Source organism: Eucyclogobius newberryi, unplaced genomic scaffold (genome assembly GCF_026437365.1).
Source record: "Eucyclogobius newberryi isolate DKJ021-1_F unplaced genomic scaffold, fEucNew1.0.hap1 SCAF_15, whole genome shotgun sequence".
Classification (NCBI taxonomy): domain Eukaryota; kingdom Metazoa; phylum Chordata; class Actinopteri; order Gobiiformes; family Gobiidae; genus Eucyclogobius; species Eucyclogobius newberryi.
This window is the reverse complement of record NW_027315779.1, coordinates 15,654,540-15,671,255: the sequence shown is the minus strand read 5'-3', so window position 1 is coordinate 15,671,255 and position 16,716 is coordinate 15,654,540. Positions and strand designations below refer to the sequence as shown.

General features: G+C 39.8%; 1 protein-coding gene across 2 annotated transcripts in view; it reads right to left on the bottom strand.

Moving 5' to 3' along the window:
* The window catches only part of dlg4a (discs, large homolog 4a (Drosophila)), a 30,636-nt gene extending 18,090 nt beyond the window's left edge, over nt 1–12,546 (bottom strand). The window contains exons 1-3 of one of the 2 annotated variants that reach the window (XM_072446255.1): nt 12,192–12,546; nt 3,335–3,496; nt 489–545 (exon numbers count right to left, since the gene is read on the bottom strand). In XM_072446255.1, the coding sequence (XP_072302356.1) occupies nt 489–545; nt 3,335–3,496; nt 12,192–12,293 (321 nt within the window). In that variant the 5' untranslated portion in view covers nt 12,294–12,546. The remainder of the gene's footprint in view (nt 1–488; nt 546–3,334; nt 3,497–12,191) is intronic. The other variant, XM_072446256.1, reaches the window with a different exon arrangement.
* Nucleotides 12,547–16,716: the final 4,170 nt, after the last annotated feature.

The following is a 16,716-nucleotide window of genomic DNA, read 5'->3' as shown; positions in this document are numbered from 1 at the left end:
ATTTTCTGTACTTTTAAATGCCCAAAAAGTGAAAAGTGCTATGCACTCAAGCTACTGCAGCTAGATATTCAATTGGATACATATCTAACACTTTGCATTTTCATTGCCTTATCTAGCTCTGTTTCAGTTTTACTTCACTCTACTTGACTTCTTTGTGGTGGCCAACAATATTCCAACACTGGTGTGGATGGTCCTAGGCACATAATTATAGAAAACGTTGGCACTTCTGTCACATGACCAAAACAAAGAGTCTGACAGATATAAAATGATTGATGTTCATGATCACACTGACATATGGCAGGACATCACTGATGACCTGCCATAATCCGGCTGGGTTAAATATAGAGACGGCGGTCAGTGGGACATAGGCCCTCAGAGGTTGACCAGTCCCAGGACTCATGGGAGACGACACAGATCAAACCAATGACAATGGCACAAGACAATGGAGAGCTAAGTCTTGCGGCGGGACAGAGCGGCTTTGCTCTTACCAGTGTGGATACAGCTGAGGTGTACATTGGGGTGTGTCCCGTAGACATCAACACTGGCTGCAAAATAACAGAAGGGAGAGGGTAATTGTGTGGGTTGTGAGGATGGACACAGGGGACAGAGAGAGCAATGAGTCCTCTGGGTGTACAGAGACTCACACCTGCCACAACATATGTCCCACAGGCAGCGTGTCCTGCCCAGAGCAGCCCACGACACCCAAGAGACAGTCTGGAGGGGCCTGCAACGCTCTTGACAGAGATACAAAAGAAATGTCTTTCTTTTTTCAACAATTTTCTCCTTTATTCTTCCTCATACATAAACCAACAAGAAGCGCACATCACTACAATCCACTCCTAAACCATTATATTGTGACACAGGGTAAAAAGGGAGAAAATACACTTATTTGTACTAGGACTGCAACTAACAATTATTTTAGTAGTCAACTCGTAAATTACTTTTTCAATTTGTCGCCTGGTCAAACAATTATTTCTATTTCACATTACGACATTGCTTTTTAAATACATTATGAACTAAATACATTTTAAATATGCTGACTGAAAGTTGCTAGACAGAAAATAAATACAAATTAAGTGTATTATTGAGGAAATCTGAGAATTTGTTTAAATGTTGATTTATAATGCACTGGCTTTGTTATAAAAGGTATTTTGTATGCGTTTTAGATTCTGTTTAGTCCAGGTAATGATTACAATGACTAAAATACGACTATTTTTATCGTCGACTCGTTACACTTAACTGATTAATGATGCAGCCCTAAATTGTACAACACTAATTTTGAGTACTAATCCCCTGTATAATATTGTGTTAAAACCTTTCAAAAAAATGTCAAAACATTTAAACACCGCTGCATTTCAAAAGTCTATGTCCATCCACCCTCATTGGACCGTGTCACTCCTCCAGGCGCCCGCTCTGTGGAGCCCCTTCTCCTGCTGTATCTGCTGCTGGTCACAGTGTACCTGGAGGTGGATTAGTGCCGCTCCTTGTATCTGCAGATGCTATCAGTGCTCCTACACGGCTGAATATAGAAACACACTGGGCCATGCTATTATTGACTCTGAAGCTGAAGGCACTCCGGCTTATTATGCTAAATAACATGGAGGCAAGGACAGTTGCAGCAGGCAGGAAGCAGGAAGTAGGATGTAACTTAATAAATAAATAATCCTTTACATTGGACAAGGATGTATCTGTTTCATACAGTATGTACCTATTCTCAAAACTCATTGCTGGTCATAAAACAAGATCTTTGTAATCAAGGTTTTGTCTGTGTTTATTTTTTTTCTGGATTTGTCCCTCTTTAATTATCTCTTCACAGTTTGGACCACGTTCACTCCAAGTTTAAACTTCTTATTTATTCGTTTTGGTTTAATCTGAGGCTAGGATTGCTTTATATCATGCAAGATTTGACTAGTGTGAAAACATTGCATCTTTATTTGGTTATATAATTAATTAGCTATTGTAACCAACTTTACATTGGAGTCAAATAGTTAAAAGTTAAGAAATTAATTCTGGGGGAGAGCTTGACATTTTAGTTTTGTCACGTCAGCAAATGTTTATCTCTGACAATATTTTATTCCATAATTGGTAAGGTTAGATTTAGATACCATTAAGTCAGGTAAAAACAAGGCTTTTGAACATGGAGCACTTCGAAATTGTGAACATTTAGGGAGTTCAACTAGCCCTTCATGCTCTCATAACAATTATAAAGTGTCCCATGTGTGAACAAAGTGTCCCAAACTCCACTGGGGCTTGGGATCAGGGAGGTCACTGGGGGTCAATAGTGGTCATTAAAAAGGAAACCTGTTCTAATTTTCTGGTCTTCTGCTGAAATCTTTAATAGCTCATGTATAATAAGACAACCGGAAAAAAATACTATCCAAAATAACAGCCTCTGTATTGTTTTATTATTACTACTAACAGTGAGGTGAATTTACATAGGAAATAATCACACGATTTCAAATATGTGCTAAATGTACACGTGCTAACAGTGCAGTTCCAGTCTGTCATCACTAAAGCAGTCCAGTAAGTGAGTGTGATCATGTTGCTCCTGACGTCAGCTGGATCTCTGCCTACAGAGGGCTCAGCACCAGGGCTGAGCTACATTTACAAAACAGAATATATCAATCATGTCCAAATAACAATATTGAGATGATATTATGTCAATGTGCTAAGACATGTCTTTAAATGTATTAATTGAGGTTTGTGTATCAGACAAGTGTGAAATGACCCACAAAAGTACATTTTTATTACATGAACAGTATAATTTATATTGAAATGTTGCATGTCTTCAAAAAAACATGAACAATATTATCTATATATTGATAATCTGCCCCTACTCAGCACTGTCTGTCCGGATTACAATTTGTGCAAAACAAACACACAATTCTTTAGTATTATAATGTGGTTCATAATTACAACTGATAAGCATTCTACTGAGTGTGTACCTTCGTGTTCCACTGTGAATAATCTTGGAACATAAAAAACAAACAACAAATTAAACTTACACATAATTGTCTAGGTCGAGCAAAAAGAACCAACCACAGCAATTACAGTAAATTGTCGCTATACTCAAACCAACTGATTTCACAGGTCAAAAATACTATTAAAGTCAGAGCCATTAGGGAGACGCTTCTGGAGACGCAAGTGTGACCTGCTGCTGTATAATGATGTGCGACACCCACCACATAACGCAGTGCGCTCACCTCTGAAGCAGCTCATGTTTGTGTTGCGATTGATACAGTGACTCCAGTGAGGTGCTGACAGCTGCCGGAGTACAGGCCGCTTGTATTGTGTCATTATTGATTGACTGATGTACCGTGTGTTGGCAGCGTACCTTGACAGGCGAGATGTGTGTGTGAGGAGTATAGCCGTGGATGGCCTCCATGGCGGCGAGGTTCTTGTCGCTCATGTGAAGCATTTCGGCACTTTTTCCTGGAGCCAGATGAGCTGGACTGTGCTCCAAGGGGGGCGTCTCCTCATCCTGGTACCGGTATTTCTGCAACCACACACACAGAGACCACACTTAGTCATTATGTACATGCCTATCCAGTGCACCACATCACACATAGCACGCCGAGTGACGCCTACGAGCGCAAAGTGAGGACATCATAGAGACAGAGGCCTGACAATGGGGCCATTGTGTGTCATCAAAGCGTCCTCCACAGGCTCACAAACTAAAGCTCTGAGTCACAGCGGCTCCACAGCATCAGATCATGGCGTTGTACTTCCTCGTCACCACACTCCCCGCCCATATACCACACCTGGGCCCTCTGCCAGCAGCCCACTGTTTCAGCCACTCTCTGTAGGACTCACGGGGGCGAGAGGACCAAAAAACAAAACATGCTGCTTTACTACCAATCCCGAAAACACGGCAGGAGGTGCGCAGGTCATGAGGCAGGATTACGGCCTTGTATTCAACATGGTGAGAAATATATTGACATTTAGATGAGATCATGAACGTTGTTTTGAATATTGTCTACTGTATATTGTATTTAATAAAACAATCTGCAAAAAGAGCAGATAAAAAATGACAAAAGTGATTGTAAACGTTCAAATAAGAGTATAAAATGATATTTCTCGACATTTGTGATTCATTTTACAGACATCTCACATTTATCTGATAATTAAACCGAAACTAATACATTTAAAGATATGTTTTAACACATTTCTGTTGGATTGACATAATATCATCTGACTATCGTTATTGATAGACGTCAGTAGAGGTTACGCAGATGGCATCACATAATTCTGAATTTTAACAGTGAGTGGAAAAAAGTGTCAATGGTGAGTAAGGACATTTTCTCCTGTAAGAGCACAAAACACTACTAAATGTGTAAGAGCTGCAATAGCCTGAAAAAAACCCCATAAAAGTCTAAAACTCTGCCATCTTAAATCTTAAAACAATCTTAACATCTTAAAACACAAATCAAGGAAACAGTAGTAGAAACTAAACAAACATTTATTACTGATACAAACTTTGGGATCATATGCAGTTGAGCTACAGCTGTTTTTCCTTTTTTGAGTGTGTTGAGGAAATCAATGCTAGCTAATTGTTGTGAGGCCAGTTCAAGTGAATATTGGAGAAACTAATTTCAGTTTCCATTTTACTGTATATAATTAATTTGAGCAAAAAAGCTCCAGAGATGAAAATTAGGCCATAAAAATCAAAGAAAGGCAATTTATGAGTTGCGCTGGCCATAATTCTACCACTAAACGAATGTTGGTGCATCACCGCTATATCGCCCACTCCTAATTCAACACTCACACTCTTTACATGGTTTGGTTTTGGTTTAATTTTTCACGTTATTATACTTTACATTTAATTTCATAATGTTGTACAGAGCTCAAAAGGAGTAGGCTGAAGCAATAGCTTACAGTGCTTATCAAACCATGTACATTTGTACTGAAGTCTGCTGTAAATGTCTCTCTCCTCTCTTTATGTCACAAACAGACACAGGGGCAGACAGAGGGGGTGCGGGGATCGGGGGTGCATCACTGATCCTACCACTGCCTAGCAACCGGAGCTGGGATGCAGGGCCACAGTTGGGGCTGCCAGTGTTGCTCCTGGATCATGTTACACTGAGACAGCATAAAGACAAGGAGTGAAAACCGAGATTCAGGAGAGAAGGGGGAGGGAAAGGACCCAAATGACAAAAGAAAAGAACACCAATAAATAGAGACAAGGGGATTCAACACTAATATCAATGATCTATTTAGTTTATTTTCTTTCATTTTGGAGAGAAAACATATTGGGTTTTTTCATGTTCTCAGTGTTAAAATAAAACATTATGTAGAATAGAGATGGGCAATATATACAAATTGTGATAAAAAAAAAAAATCAAGATATACATTTTTGGCGCACCATAACTTAGATCATTATTTTACATTTTGTTAATTGCAGACAACAATACGAATGTGACCTTTTTCTTAACTGATACTCTGCTTTCACTAAAGCTAGTAGTATATTTGGACTTACAAGTTCTTTTTTATTATTGAAAAAGATGTTTTTGGACCCTATCAGGAAGTACAAGGTTTTGTGGAGACACAGGGGGTCTCTGCAACCTTCAATGCAGAACAAAGCAGAAGTACTAAAGCATGTATGATAATAGAACACATTTGTCTAACCATTATAGCATTATTTACAGCTCATTATACGTCGATTTTGTGTACTATGTCCCTTTTAACATGTGAATACAAAGCAAGCTTGAATATGAACTGGGTCTGTTCTGTGTGAGCTCCAACTGCCTGGTCCTGTTACTGAGGCACACCATCTGTCTGAGTGGAGCTTCAGGTGGCTCATTTTACTCTCTCTACCTCCTCAGAGCAAAAAGCTGTTCATTCATCAACATTTTCTGTGGGCGTGTTGCGAAAAGTTAAGATATGAAAAATACAACACTTGGATGAATAATAGAATATGACCAGATAGAACAAATGGAATGAAATTATGAATACATCTAACAAATCAATTATGTATTTACTTAATTGTAGAAGTATCTTTAAATAAATAAGCACTGTAATTGCCTCCTCGCGCCACAAATGTACTGAATAATACAGTCAAATCTGTTTAAAATTTACATTAAGGATAATTACGCAGCTAATGCTTATTCTTATTTTCAATAAAGCAGCTGGCAGCAATTAAATCTCCTCTAATGGTACATTTGGACCAGAAAACCACTACAACACGGAGCCCCGGGGGTTTCCAGGCGTTATGGTACTAACATAACATAATGAACGGAAATATGCAGCAGCAAAGGTCGATACAAACGGCTTTCCACAGCCTATTTTCTGGCACATGCTACAATACGACGTCTACTAGATGAGTTCCCTCACTGCACAGCACGCATAAAAACGCATCTACTCTCAACCCAGTTTATAATTTCAGGACCAAGCTGCAGACTTTGAATTATATAATGAAATCATGACTAACCCGGTCCCTCTGGCATATCATTTTCACTAAAGTTACGCTCCTAATGCAGGTGAGCAGAGACGCTGCTTCATTCCCTACATCTATAATGTTGTTATCCCAAACACTGGGTTTTATATTTTGCATGGCCTCACTTCACTGTGAAACTCAATATATTATAATCGATGAATCAGGGCATTAGCCAAGGGTAAACTTACACCATGCATTCTAATGCTCAAGCACAACATAGAAGGCTCTCCATATGTTTCTAATACTGCGCTGTACTGTAACATTGTACTCACATACAGTGTGATACAGTCTGGTGCGGCTTCCAGGTCAGGACACGAAACCATGTGAATTGGTCATAGTGTCCTCCTGTTGTCCAGTACCAGTGTTAATGCAGTGATAAACCACTTTATATTTACAAAGAGGCTCCACAGTCATGGTAAAAAGTGTTGGGTAGGTTCAGCCCAGAATGTATGACAGCCATTGGTAAAAGAAAGTTTGATTACATATGTATAATTTGAATATCCTGTTACTAATACGGCACCAAATTGAGAAAATAACTGGCTTTAAAGCAGTTACACACTGAATTTCAAATGAGTTTTACACAAGCAGAACTGAAATGTTGCAATTTGCAGCGTAATCTTCCAAAGGTAACTTTATACAGTATTTCTGTACTGCGTTTTGGGCCATTTTGTGCAATATTTGAGCACAAACCAAAATGGGATGAGACAGAGTTTCCACAAGAAGAGGCAAGGCAACACAAGAATGAGAAGTCAGTGAGATTGATACAAGATGAGATTTTGACATAATTTATTCAAAATAATTTTGGAAGTTTTTGGGAACTACAGCTTGTCAAACGGTGTACGTTTTTTGAAAATAAATCTCACGAGATCATTCTTGTGGCACAAGATCGTTTCCCCTCCCAAGTTCTAATTCCAGCTCATTTACAAAGGATCAGACACAGCTTCACCGCGCTCTCAGCTCAATGCAGTATAAGACAGTCTCTAGTGAAAAGAGCGAATTTATGTAAAGAGGTCGACAAGCCTCAAATGCCTCGAAATGAACTCCACATTTCTTTCAGCTGTTACAGTCAGTCAGTGCAAAGCCAGGTCGAGAGCTAAACAGGTCAACATTATCTCTGATTACAGTCAGTGAATATCTAACATCTTATTATAATAGATCCTTCCGGGCTCCTGCTTACTACAGGATTTGCATAATACATAATGTTACTGCAGCAGATTTTTTCCACCACAGCTTCACAAATATATTATGCAACATGTTTTTTCCTGTTAGTAGGCTGATAATATAAACCCATATTCCAATCTCACAGTATTATCCCATATTCACCACATTGATCATTGCAATTTTCAGGTGAAGAACAAACAAACTATCCATGGGTTTCAAAGGGATGAAAAATTAGCACCGTTTCGATAGTAATTACCGTATCTTTTGAATAGTCAAATGTCCATTCATATTTCTTTCTACTGTCATATTTCAAAGGATTAAAAATGTTGAAGTACTTTCTCCACTTAAATGGAGCAAAGGACCATGGTCAATGTAGTTCCTCCTGTTTTTTAGCATGTTGCAGCTGCAACAAAGCCACGCATTAGTGCAAAGGTAATTGTACGTCCAAACTGTGAACATATACTAGTTTACATTCCCACCATGTTGATGAATTTATTTATGACTTAGTGTTTACAGGCTGGTTAACATATAATTAGACACTTCATTAGATTCAACAGCGATGACTTCTAATAACTTACAATCTATTTTGTCAAATAGACAAGAAAGATGTTCACTAATTGACATGTTGATGTTGTATTTGTCTTTATGTCTAAACACCACAACGCTGCAAGTCATTACCGCCCCCGACAGTGAGGAAGTGTCTGATGCAGCCTTAACACTTTCACTTTTGATTTATTAATCCCTGCTGCTAACACAAGCATGCACATTTGATGCTGAGTTGGCATTTTTATGTATGTTGCACTTGTACAGGGGGCCCCAGCTCAGCCCTGCAGCTGCCCTCACACTGCCGCTGGTCCACTGTTCAATCACACATTTGCTGTTTGGTTGTATTTTCTTGTGGTATCTTTGTTATTTCTTCGGGTGTGTCACTATTACAAAACCCGGGACCCCTTTGGTTAGTGTAAGCGGTGATATTATAAAAGTCAATAACACGTTTCCAGTTACTCACAGACAGATCTTCACTCACTATACAAGACATTTGGATTCATCATCTCCAATATCATAATCCTGCAAAAGACTTGAGACAGATACAAGCATTTTGACGGACTCTTTTTGAATATCTCTGTATTTTACACAAACAAATGCCAATAACATTAAGACATGAAAAGGACTTAAAATCAAGAACTTTCCTTATTACCGTGAGTTTGTGAGGTGTTCTGTCGTTGGTCGTGATTATGGATGTGTGTAATCATGGTCTTGTGAACATAACACACTTATATTGATTTAAACCAATCCACTGGTGACAGCTGCAGTGCTGATGTGCCCACCTCACAGTTTAAATGCCACACTATAACTGGGCAAATGTTCCTCATAAATGATATGCTAGTGACATTTGCACAAATTCATGTAGGCACACATCTATCATTTATTTTTATCGTTCTCAAATACCTGATGTAGAACTTAGAAACAGAAACATTTAACATAGTGCTTGGTTTCAAAAGATAAACAATAATGGGATTCAAGCTCACATTGAACTGTGGCGTTCACTGACTGTGGGAACCGTAAACAGCACATTAGAAGACTCGGCTTGCACAAAATGCTCATGGAATAAATTAACTCATCCACACACTATTCATTATTGTGGGATTGTCTATTACAGTTGCATTGTTTCCACAATTATTTCTACACAATGAAACTGATTTACATTTTTGCATTGACAAGTCGCCATGTTAGTTTGCTTTAGCCCTCGTGCAATCTTCGGCCTGATGACCCCCAGGCGTCTGTAGTAGAACGCTGTTGTCGTTTTGTGTGTTTGTTTTTATTGTTTATGTTAAAAGTAATTGGTAAAAAAGCAAGAGTGTTTTTATCCTGCGCTGAGGGAAGCACAAGGAAGAAACAAATTCATTGATTAATTTCAACTAGTAAATGAATGAGAAAATCCTCCACTCATTTAGTGACTGAACAGTTGTTGCATCTGGACTTTACACACCCTGATCCTGATCTGATCCGGTCAGATCTGGGAGGCTAAGCTGCAGAGGGCCTGGTCAGTACTTGAATGGGAAACAACTGGAACACCAGGTGCATGAGTGAATGGTGGCTAATGGCACAGATCGGGAGCCTCGCATCTCTACAACCACCAAGTGTGAAGTGAATGAATAATGCAATGTGAAGTGTCTCTGAACGCCCAGAGAAGTGGTATGTATTGTTATTATTAACACTTAAGCTTGTGGATCAAACTTTGTAAAAAAAAACAATTATCAATTCGTCAAAATGTATTTACTAACCTTTATTTAACCAGTTAAAACATGTTGAGATCAAAACCTCATTTTCAAGGGTGACCTAGAATAATTGCTCGGATTAAACGATGAACAAAATAATCTGTACAAAATATCTAAAGTAAACCGTCCTCCACATAAGTTATGATTGACAAATAAGCCTGACATGGCCTTGGTCACTTTCTTGGCGGCAATGTTTAAATTGCACTGTCCCTGTCAAACAAAGCTAGTGAAAAATAGAAAATGTACTTCTAAAAAACATCCAGAGCTTCATCCAAGTACCGCTCACTGTGGAAATGCAAAGCCCCAACTTTAATGTCACCTTATTCAGTATTTTCTGCACCACTGCTCATCTGAAGGAGCCGACAACAGGCTCAGCTTCCTGTCTTTTTTCCAGTAAAGACGTTTGCGGATCAATCCAGAGGCTGAAGTCACCCATCCAGACAGCGAGATGAGGGCTCACTGATCTCAGAGTCATAAATCATTAATTACATTATTGCTCTATTCCCCTTTTAAAGCACAGCCCCTCTGCAACTTTACACAGCCTTCAATATATAGGCACAGAGTAGCGGAACGCAAGGGGAAACTTAAGAGAGGCCTCATTAAACATTGTGTGGCCATCGATGAGTGCTTAGTATAAAGAGAACATTGAAGAGCACTTCTTCTAAATGTGTCCATAAAGAGCCATTTAATAAAGACTTTACTGTGAGTGAAGGACTGTAGGGCTTTGAATGAAACAGCACAAGAAAGCTTTAGATTAGTGGACATTCGTCAAGAACTATGGGGTTTCTCTGCGTTCTGTCATGACTTGCAGCCTGGAAATGATGCAAATAAACCCAAAGGAAAGATGTTAGTTGGAAAGGACATTTATAATGGAAAAAATGATGGAGACTGTGAATTATTTCTAACACGTCCATTTCATCACCTATAGTTGCTTCTTCCAATAATTGTCAGCCTGCCATCACAGCAGCATAACATTGAATTGATTTGTGACCCCCTTTTAGTAAATATATGCTGTGGGTTCTCTTAGTCGTGATGAATGTAAAGCGACTGGTACATGGGGGTGGACTATATGAAGTTCTCGTTGACAAGGAAGCCATTGTGTGTCATATGGAGATCTGGAGGAAGGAACAGTGAGCGCCAGGAGCTGGTGGCGTAATGTAGGCACACATGGCACATTAGCAACAGGGAGCTGTAGTACAACTCTCTGCTCAGCTCAGCAGGACCACTCAAACCCACACATGACTTCACCAATCGCGCTTAAATATAGAAATCTGTCTAGTCAGTGAGTAATCAACCAGTTAAACCAAGGAATGAAACAAACAGATCTCTTGAAAAAGTATAAACGGCAGAAATGTATGTTGCAAATGCACAGCTACTTCAAGCTCTCTTGTTAAATTAGTCACAGGAAATATCACAATAAACGATGATATAAAGCTTGATGCCACTGACACAATAACTTTAAAGAAGGATTATCTTAGTGAAACCTTTTCTAAGTGTACCTTATTGTTAAGCATGAGCAGCAACAAATAACTAACTGCTCCGCTAAAATGTTACAAGACGTTGTGGACAATTTTCCCTTTAACGTAGAGAAAACATACATGTAATAAATATCGAGCCCCAAAAATAGTGTTTCACCAATAGTTAAACGATTAATAAGTCGATATTGTATAATAATAGTATTAGACTGTTGAGGGGTAACTTGTGCTATCTTTATACTGTATTAAAAAAGCAGGAAAGCGACTGTCACAAGGCTACACTATGCATTACAATGAATCTCCTCAGCTCTACAAATACAATTTAGGTTCAGGCCAGAAGCAGCATTGTCCTTCTTCATGTTAGGACGCCTGATTTCAGGCTTAAGCCTCCATTGCAGTGCACTGTTTATCTAATATGCAAGAGGCCTTGAGCAGAGGAAAAAAAGTGCCTTTCCCAAGGTCAAAAGCATGGCACACAGGATGCAAAACAACATGCAAGCACCCAGCCTGTAACCTAGAATATGTGACCGCCATATGCTCACAGCTTCTCCCGGAGCAGCGTGCACACCGTTATTCCACTGCTACTGCAACACAACACAAGCCAAAGCTCCAGCCAAAGCACCTGGAGAGTGTAAATGGAAACGAGCGACGCACACATTCAGTAAACCAGCGTGATTTGAATAAGCCACAACCTGAAGCAGAAGGAGCAGAGATCAAGTCAAGTGTAAGCGATTAGGCTCATTACGATGTGTAATTACAAAAGCGCGGGTCAAAGCAGCGGCATCAGGAAGAAGAGGGCTGAGGGCGCCAAAACTGCCACATGGGCCGCGCACAGAACCTTACCTTACACCCGAACATGAGCGACAATGTCCGGTTACTGCAGATGAGCTTGCACTGGCACATGACCGGAGAGAGACACTTCAAGTTCTTGATAGGCAGAGACATCAGAACCGAGCTACAAAAGAGAGAAGCAGCGGCAGCAGCGGCTTCGTCCTCGGCGAAACGAGATCCGCCGCCGGCCAAAGCAAATCAAAGGACACGCGGGAAAGCAGCGGTTCTGGTCCGGAGAGGCGGACTGGACTCGGTCACTGGCAGTGAAGCCGGCGCAGAGCAGGACAGACGATGCCCGGTGTCGCGGACAGGTACGAGCAAGTTTGGATTCAGCTGTGCCAAAGCCTCGTCTGAAACCATGCATCTTCTTTACAGCCGTGTGCCGCCATACATTGCCATCATGATGCCCTTCGACGCTGCACTGGCAACATTACTCACAGTGAGCTCCATCCTCTCACGCTCCCCTTTTCTCTCTCTCACTCTCCTTTGGCTCTGCTCTCTCGTCCTCTCTCTCCCTCCACACGCTCTTCTTACTGTTTGGAGCTAAAGTTTTAGATTTGTTCGTGCTGGAAACCAATCTAAAACATCTTCCATGTCCTGTCGAGACGAGGGAGAAGAACGTGGAGCGTTGTTTCACTCACATTACTGGCCGTTTCCACTGCTCCGTGTTGTTGCTGTGTGTGCAGCACGCCCCCTGTAGGAGCAGAGTTGTAATGTACTGGTGCTGTCCAAGGTGCTGAAACTGAACCTCCGACCAATAGACAATACTGGTAATTATTATTGTAGGTTGTCTGGGAAGGCTTCATACCGAAACACTTTCACGTTTACTGGCTAGTTGTAGCCAAATAAGAAAGTTATGTGTGAGTATCTTATGTGTTATGTGAGTATCTTTGTTCTATTTGTCCTATTTTTTGTAAGCCTCTAAATATTTGTAATAATTGTTATCTTTTTTGGGTTCAGCACTCAAGTCTTGAGCACGCTCATCTTGCACCCTTTTACAAAAACTACATAAGACAGCTCTTAATAATGTCTTTAATCATAAGTTTAAAGAAGTGGCGGAAAAGAAATGCACAAAAACAATAGAATGCATAAAATGATATAATATTATTATCATTAATAATAATAATTAATTATGTCAATTGGCCATAATAAACATAAAGTTAGTTGTAGTCATCTGGACTCTGTTTTGACAGATTGAGAATGACTCGCGGATGAGTAACAAAACGTATCGTTTCGAGTCCAGATGACTACAACTGAATCTTTTTTCTACAATGGAATACTCCTGGACGAATGAGGGATTACACCAACATAAAGTGAAATGTATTTATTCTTTTATTTCTTGCTGTAGTGCTGTAGTAAGAACAGGTCAGTTTAGAGAAGTTCAGCATTTTCTATCCTAAATCTATCCCAATAGCCTATTATTATGAAATATAGTAAAACTCATCAATGTAAAATTTCTTGACGATTTCCCCCCCTTCAGATGGCTCTGCTGCTGCTCTGTGTTGTGCTGACATACTGAGACCACTGGGTGGAGTGAGAGAACCAGGTAGGATGGATTTAAATATTGTGCATTCATCTCAGGGCCAACTGCGGTGTTCTCAGTGATGTCAGCGTAAAATCGAACAGGGAAACTGCTCCAAATTCAGCAGTTTTTTTTTTCAAACCACACTGCCTTTTAGAGAGAAAGGGATGTCCCAGCTGATGTGTTTTTTTCTAGAGAGAAGCAAAGAGAGGAGGCGGCAGAGCTTTCAGCTGAGGAGAACAAGGGAGCCAGCTCAGAAAGTTGCCATGAATGTCTCATGTAGTCTCTATTCTAACACTTTAGAATCAGAATCAGAAAAGGTTTATTGCTATTGTCAATGAACAAAATTCAAAACATAGGAACTTGCTTTGGTGATGTGGTGCAACATAAAACAATTAACAATAATAAAACAACCTATAGAAAATCAAAAAGGGCATGCATCAAAGAAAAACTATTTAATTATATAGGATCAAAATTAAAATACGCTTACTATGTACACAAATGTACAGTTAAATTTACAGATGTAGTGCAGAAAGTGAACAGTGCACTTTAACTATAATTTGATTAAGTTATAGTTTAAGTGACAGTGTTTAAGAAGTATCCATGAGTCCAACGGCAGAGGGAATGAAACTGTATCTATGACTGGAGGTTCTGGCCCGGATGGACCGTAGCCTCCTGCCTGAGAGGAATCGGCTCAAATAGTCCATGTCCAGGGTGAGAAGAGTCGGCTGTGATCCGGCCTGCACGTCCCAGAGCCCTGGAGACGTACAGGTCCTGCAGAGATGGAAGTCTGCAGCCGATCACCTTCTCAGCAGAGCGCACAATGCGCTGTAGTCTCTGTTTGTCCCTGGCTGTGGCTCCAGCGTACCACACGGTGATGGGATAGTCTGTCATAGTGAGGGGGGGCTGGGGGGTTGTAACTTTCCTGAAGTCCACGACCATCTCCACTGTCTTCTGGGCGTTGAACTCCAGGTTGTTACCGCTGCACCAGGACACCAGCCGTCCACCTCTTTCCTGTGGACAGACTCGTCCCCGTCCGAGATGAGCCTGATGAGGGTGGTGTCGTCCGCAAACTTGATTTGTTGTTGAGTCATGGCTGGAGGTGCAGCAGGTTGTGTAGAAGAGCAGGGGAGAAAGTACACAGCCCTGTTGACATCCTGTGCTGTCTGAGACACTCTTCCCAAGCCGCACTCACTGCCTCTGATCCGTCAGGAAGTCAGTGATCCAGGTGCAGGTGGAGTCAGGCAGGTTGATCCTGGCATAGGTTCCCGGGAAGTCCAGATTCTCCAGACTTAGAATCACTAAGTCACTTATACTTTCGCTCAAAGAAAGCAATATTATGGATTGACTGTCTACTTATACGTTACAATCACCACTGGAGAGTTATAGAAGTCTATGGAAGTGTAGAAAGTAACATAATGTGGGTGACTTAGTTTAGACTGTAACTTTCCCTTCTCTATTTGTAAATTCTACAAATAATTGAAGGATTAGATACTGTGCACTTTAAAGCACGAATATTATGCAATATTTCTATTGGCATTTAGTTTGGGATCTCATGTTTTAGAACAAACAACCTTTTTTTAAACAAACTAAATTACATTTGGATCTCTGCTGTTACCCATAGGACTAGCTGAGTTTTAGAAGGAATTACACACAGTTTAAGATCAACATTGCAAAGCATGTTTCAAGCTGGCTGCGCACTTCTGGATCTCAGGACGCAGTTGTACTGATCGTGATTAGACAGGAGAAATTCACAGAACAAGTCTGGCGATAATTTGTGGACTTGAAAAACAGCAGAGAATATTTTCAGAGCTACGTCACAGTTCAAAAAAATATCAGTTATCGAGGAGATTCAAAACGGAATTTTTTTGACGCTCGGAGGGGAGAGGATTTTCTAACCAGGCTTCATCAAACTAGCGTGAATGAAGCTAAATGCTACTTCACTCTTTGATGACGGAACAATGTTAGAACATGGTTAAAAGCTCAAAAAAGTAAATTTAGCATAATATGTGTTCGTTAAAATATTTATGGTATTCAATTTTATTCACCTATAAAATGTGAAATAACAGGAAATCTACTTGATGAAGGGTTGATGAACCCTGTTAGTGAAGTGGTTTGTTCTTATGTGCTTATCGGCTCTTGTAAAGTATTTTTATAGTGTATATATGGTTTGCTGAAACCTCTGTAATTCTGTAAAACCTATAAGGCAAGATTTGATCCTATCGGGCTATTGATTAACGATGCACTTTTAAGCAGAATTATATGTTTTTCCTTTCTTCTTGTTATACTCTTTGGCTAACACCACTGTGGTATAATAATTACATGTATGTGTGAAGTTGTTTTTAGCACTGCATTCTCAACTCAGTTTCTATAGCTACAGTTACAATTCATTTGGTAAATGTGTTATTTGCCAGTATGTATAGTTAAATAAATAGTGATCAAACTTAATTATACAATGGCAAAACGAGAGAATGGAGGACAAAAGTTGAACTCAAAAGATAATACAATTAAAAAAAAAAAAAAAAAAAAAAAAATTATATATATATATATATATATATATATATATTATTATTATTATATTTTTTTTTTTTTTTTTTTTTTTAAATTGTATTATCTTTTGAGTTCAACTTTGGTCCTCCATTCTCTCGTTTTGCCATTGTATAACTGGCAAGAGTTTTCCCCCATATTGGCTAATCCAGTCATGTGGCTGACTGACTTTACTCATACTGATACTGTAGGTAATCTAGGTATTAATGAAAATAACTCATTCAAAATTAATATTGCCTCCTGCCTATGTATTCATCTCTGAGGATGATTTCCATGGTGATCTTCTACTGTAGGTGGCATCCCTTTTCCACTCAGCATTATGTAAGCGTGGGTGTCATATGGAAGCCTGAACTGTGGTGTTCCAGCACCAGCATTAAAATTAACATCTTAATACTGCATTGTGTGAAACAGAGAGCACCCCAGAAGAATGTTTCCATGACAACATCTGCAGATCCCTTACACACCATC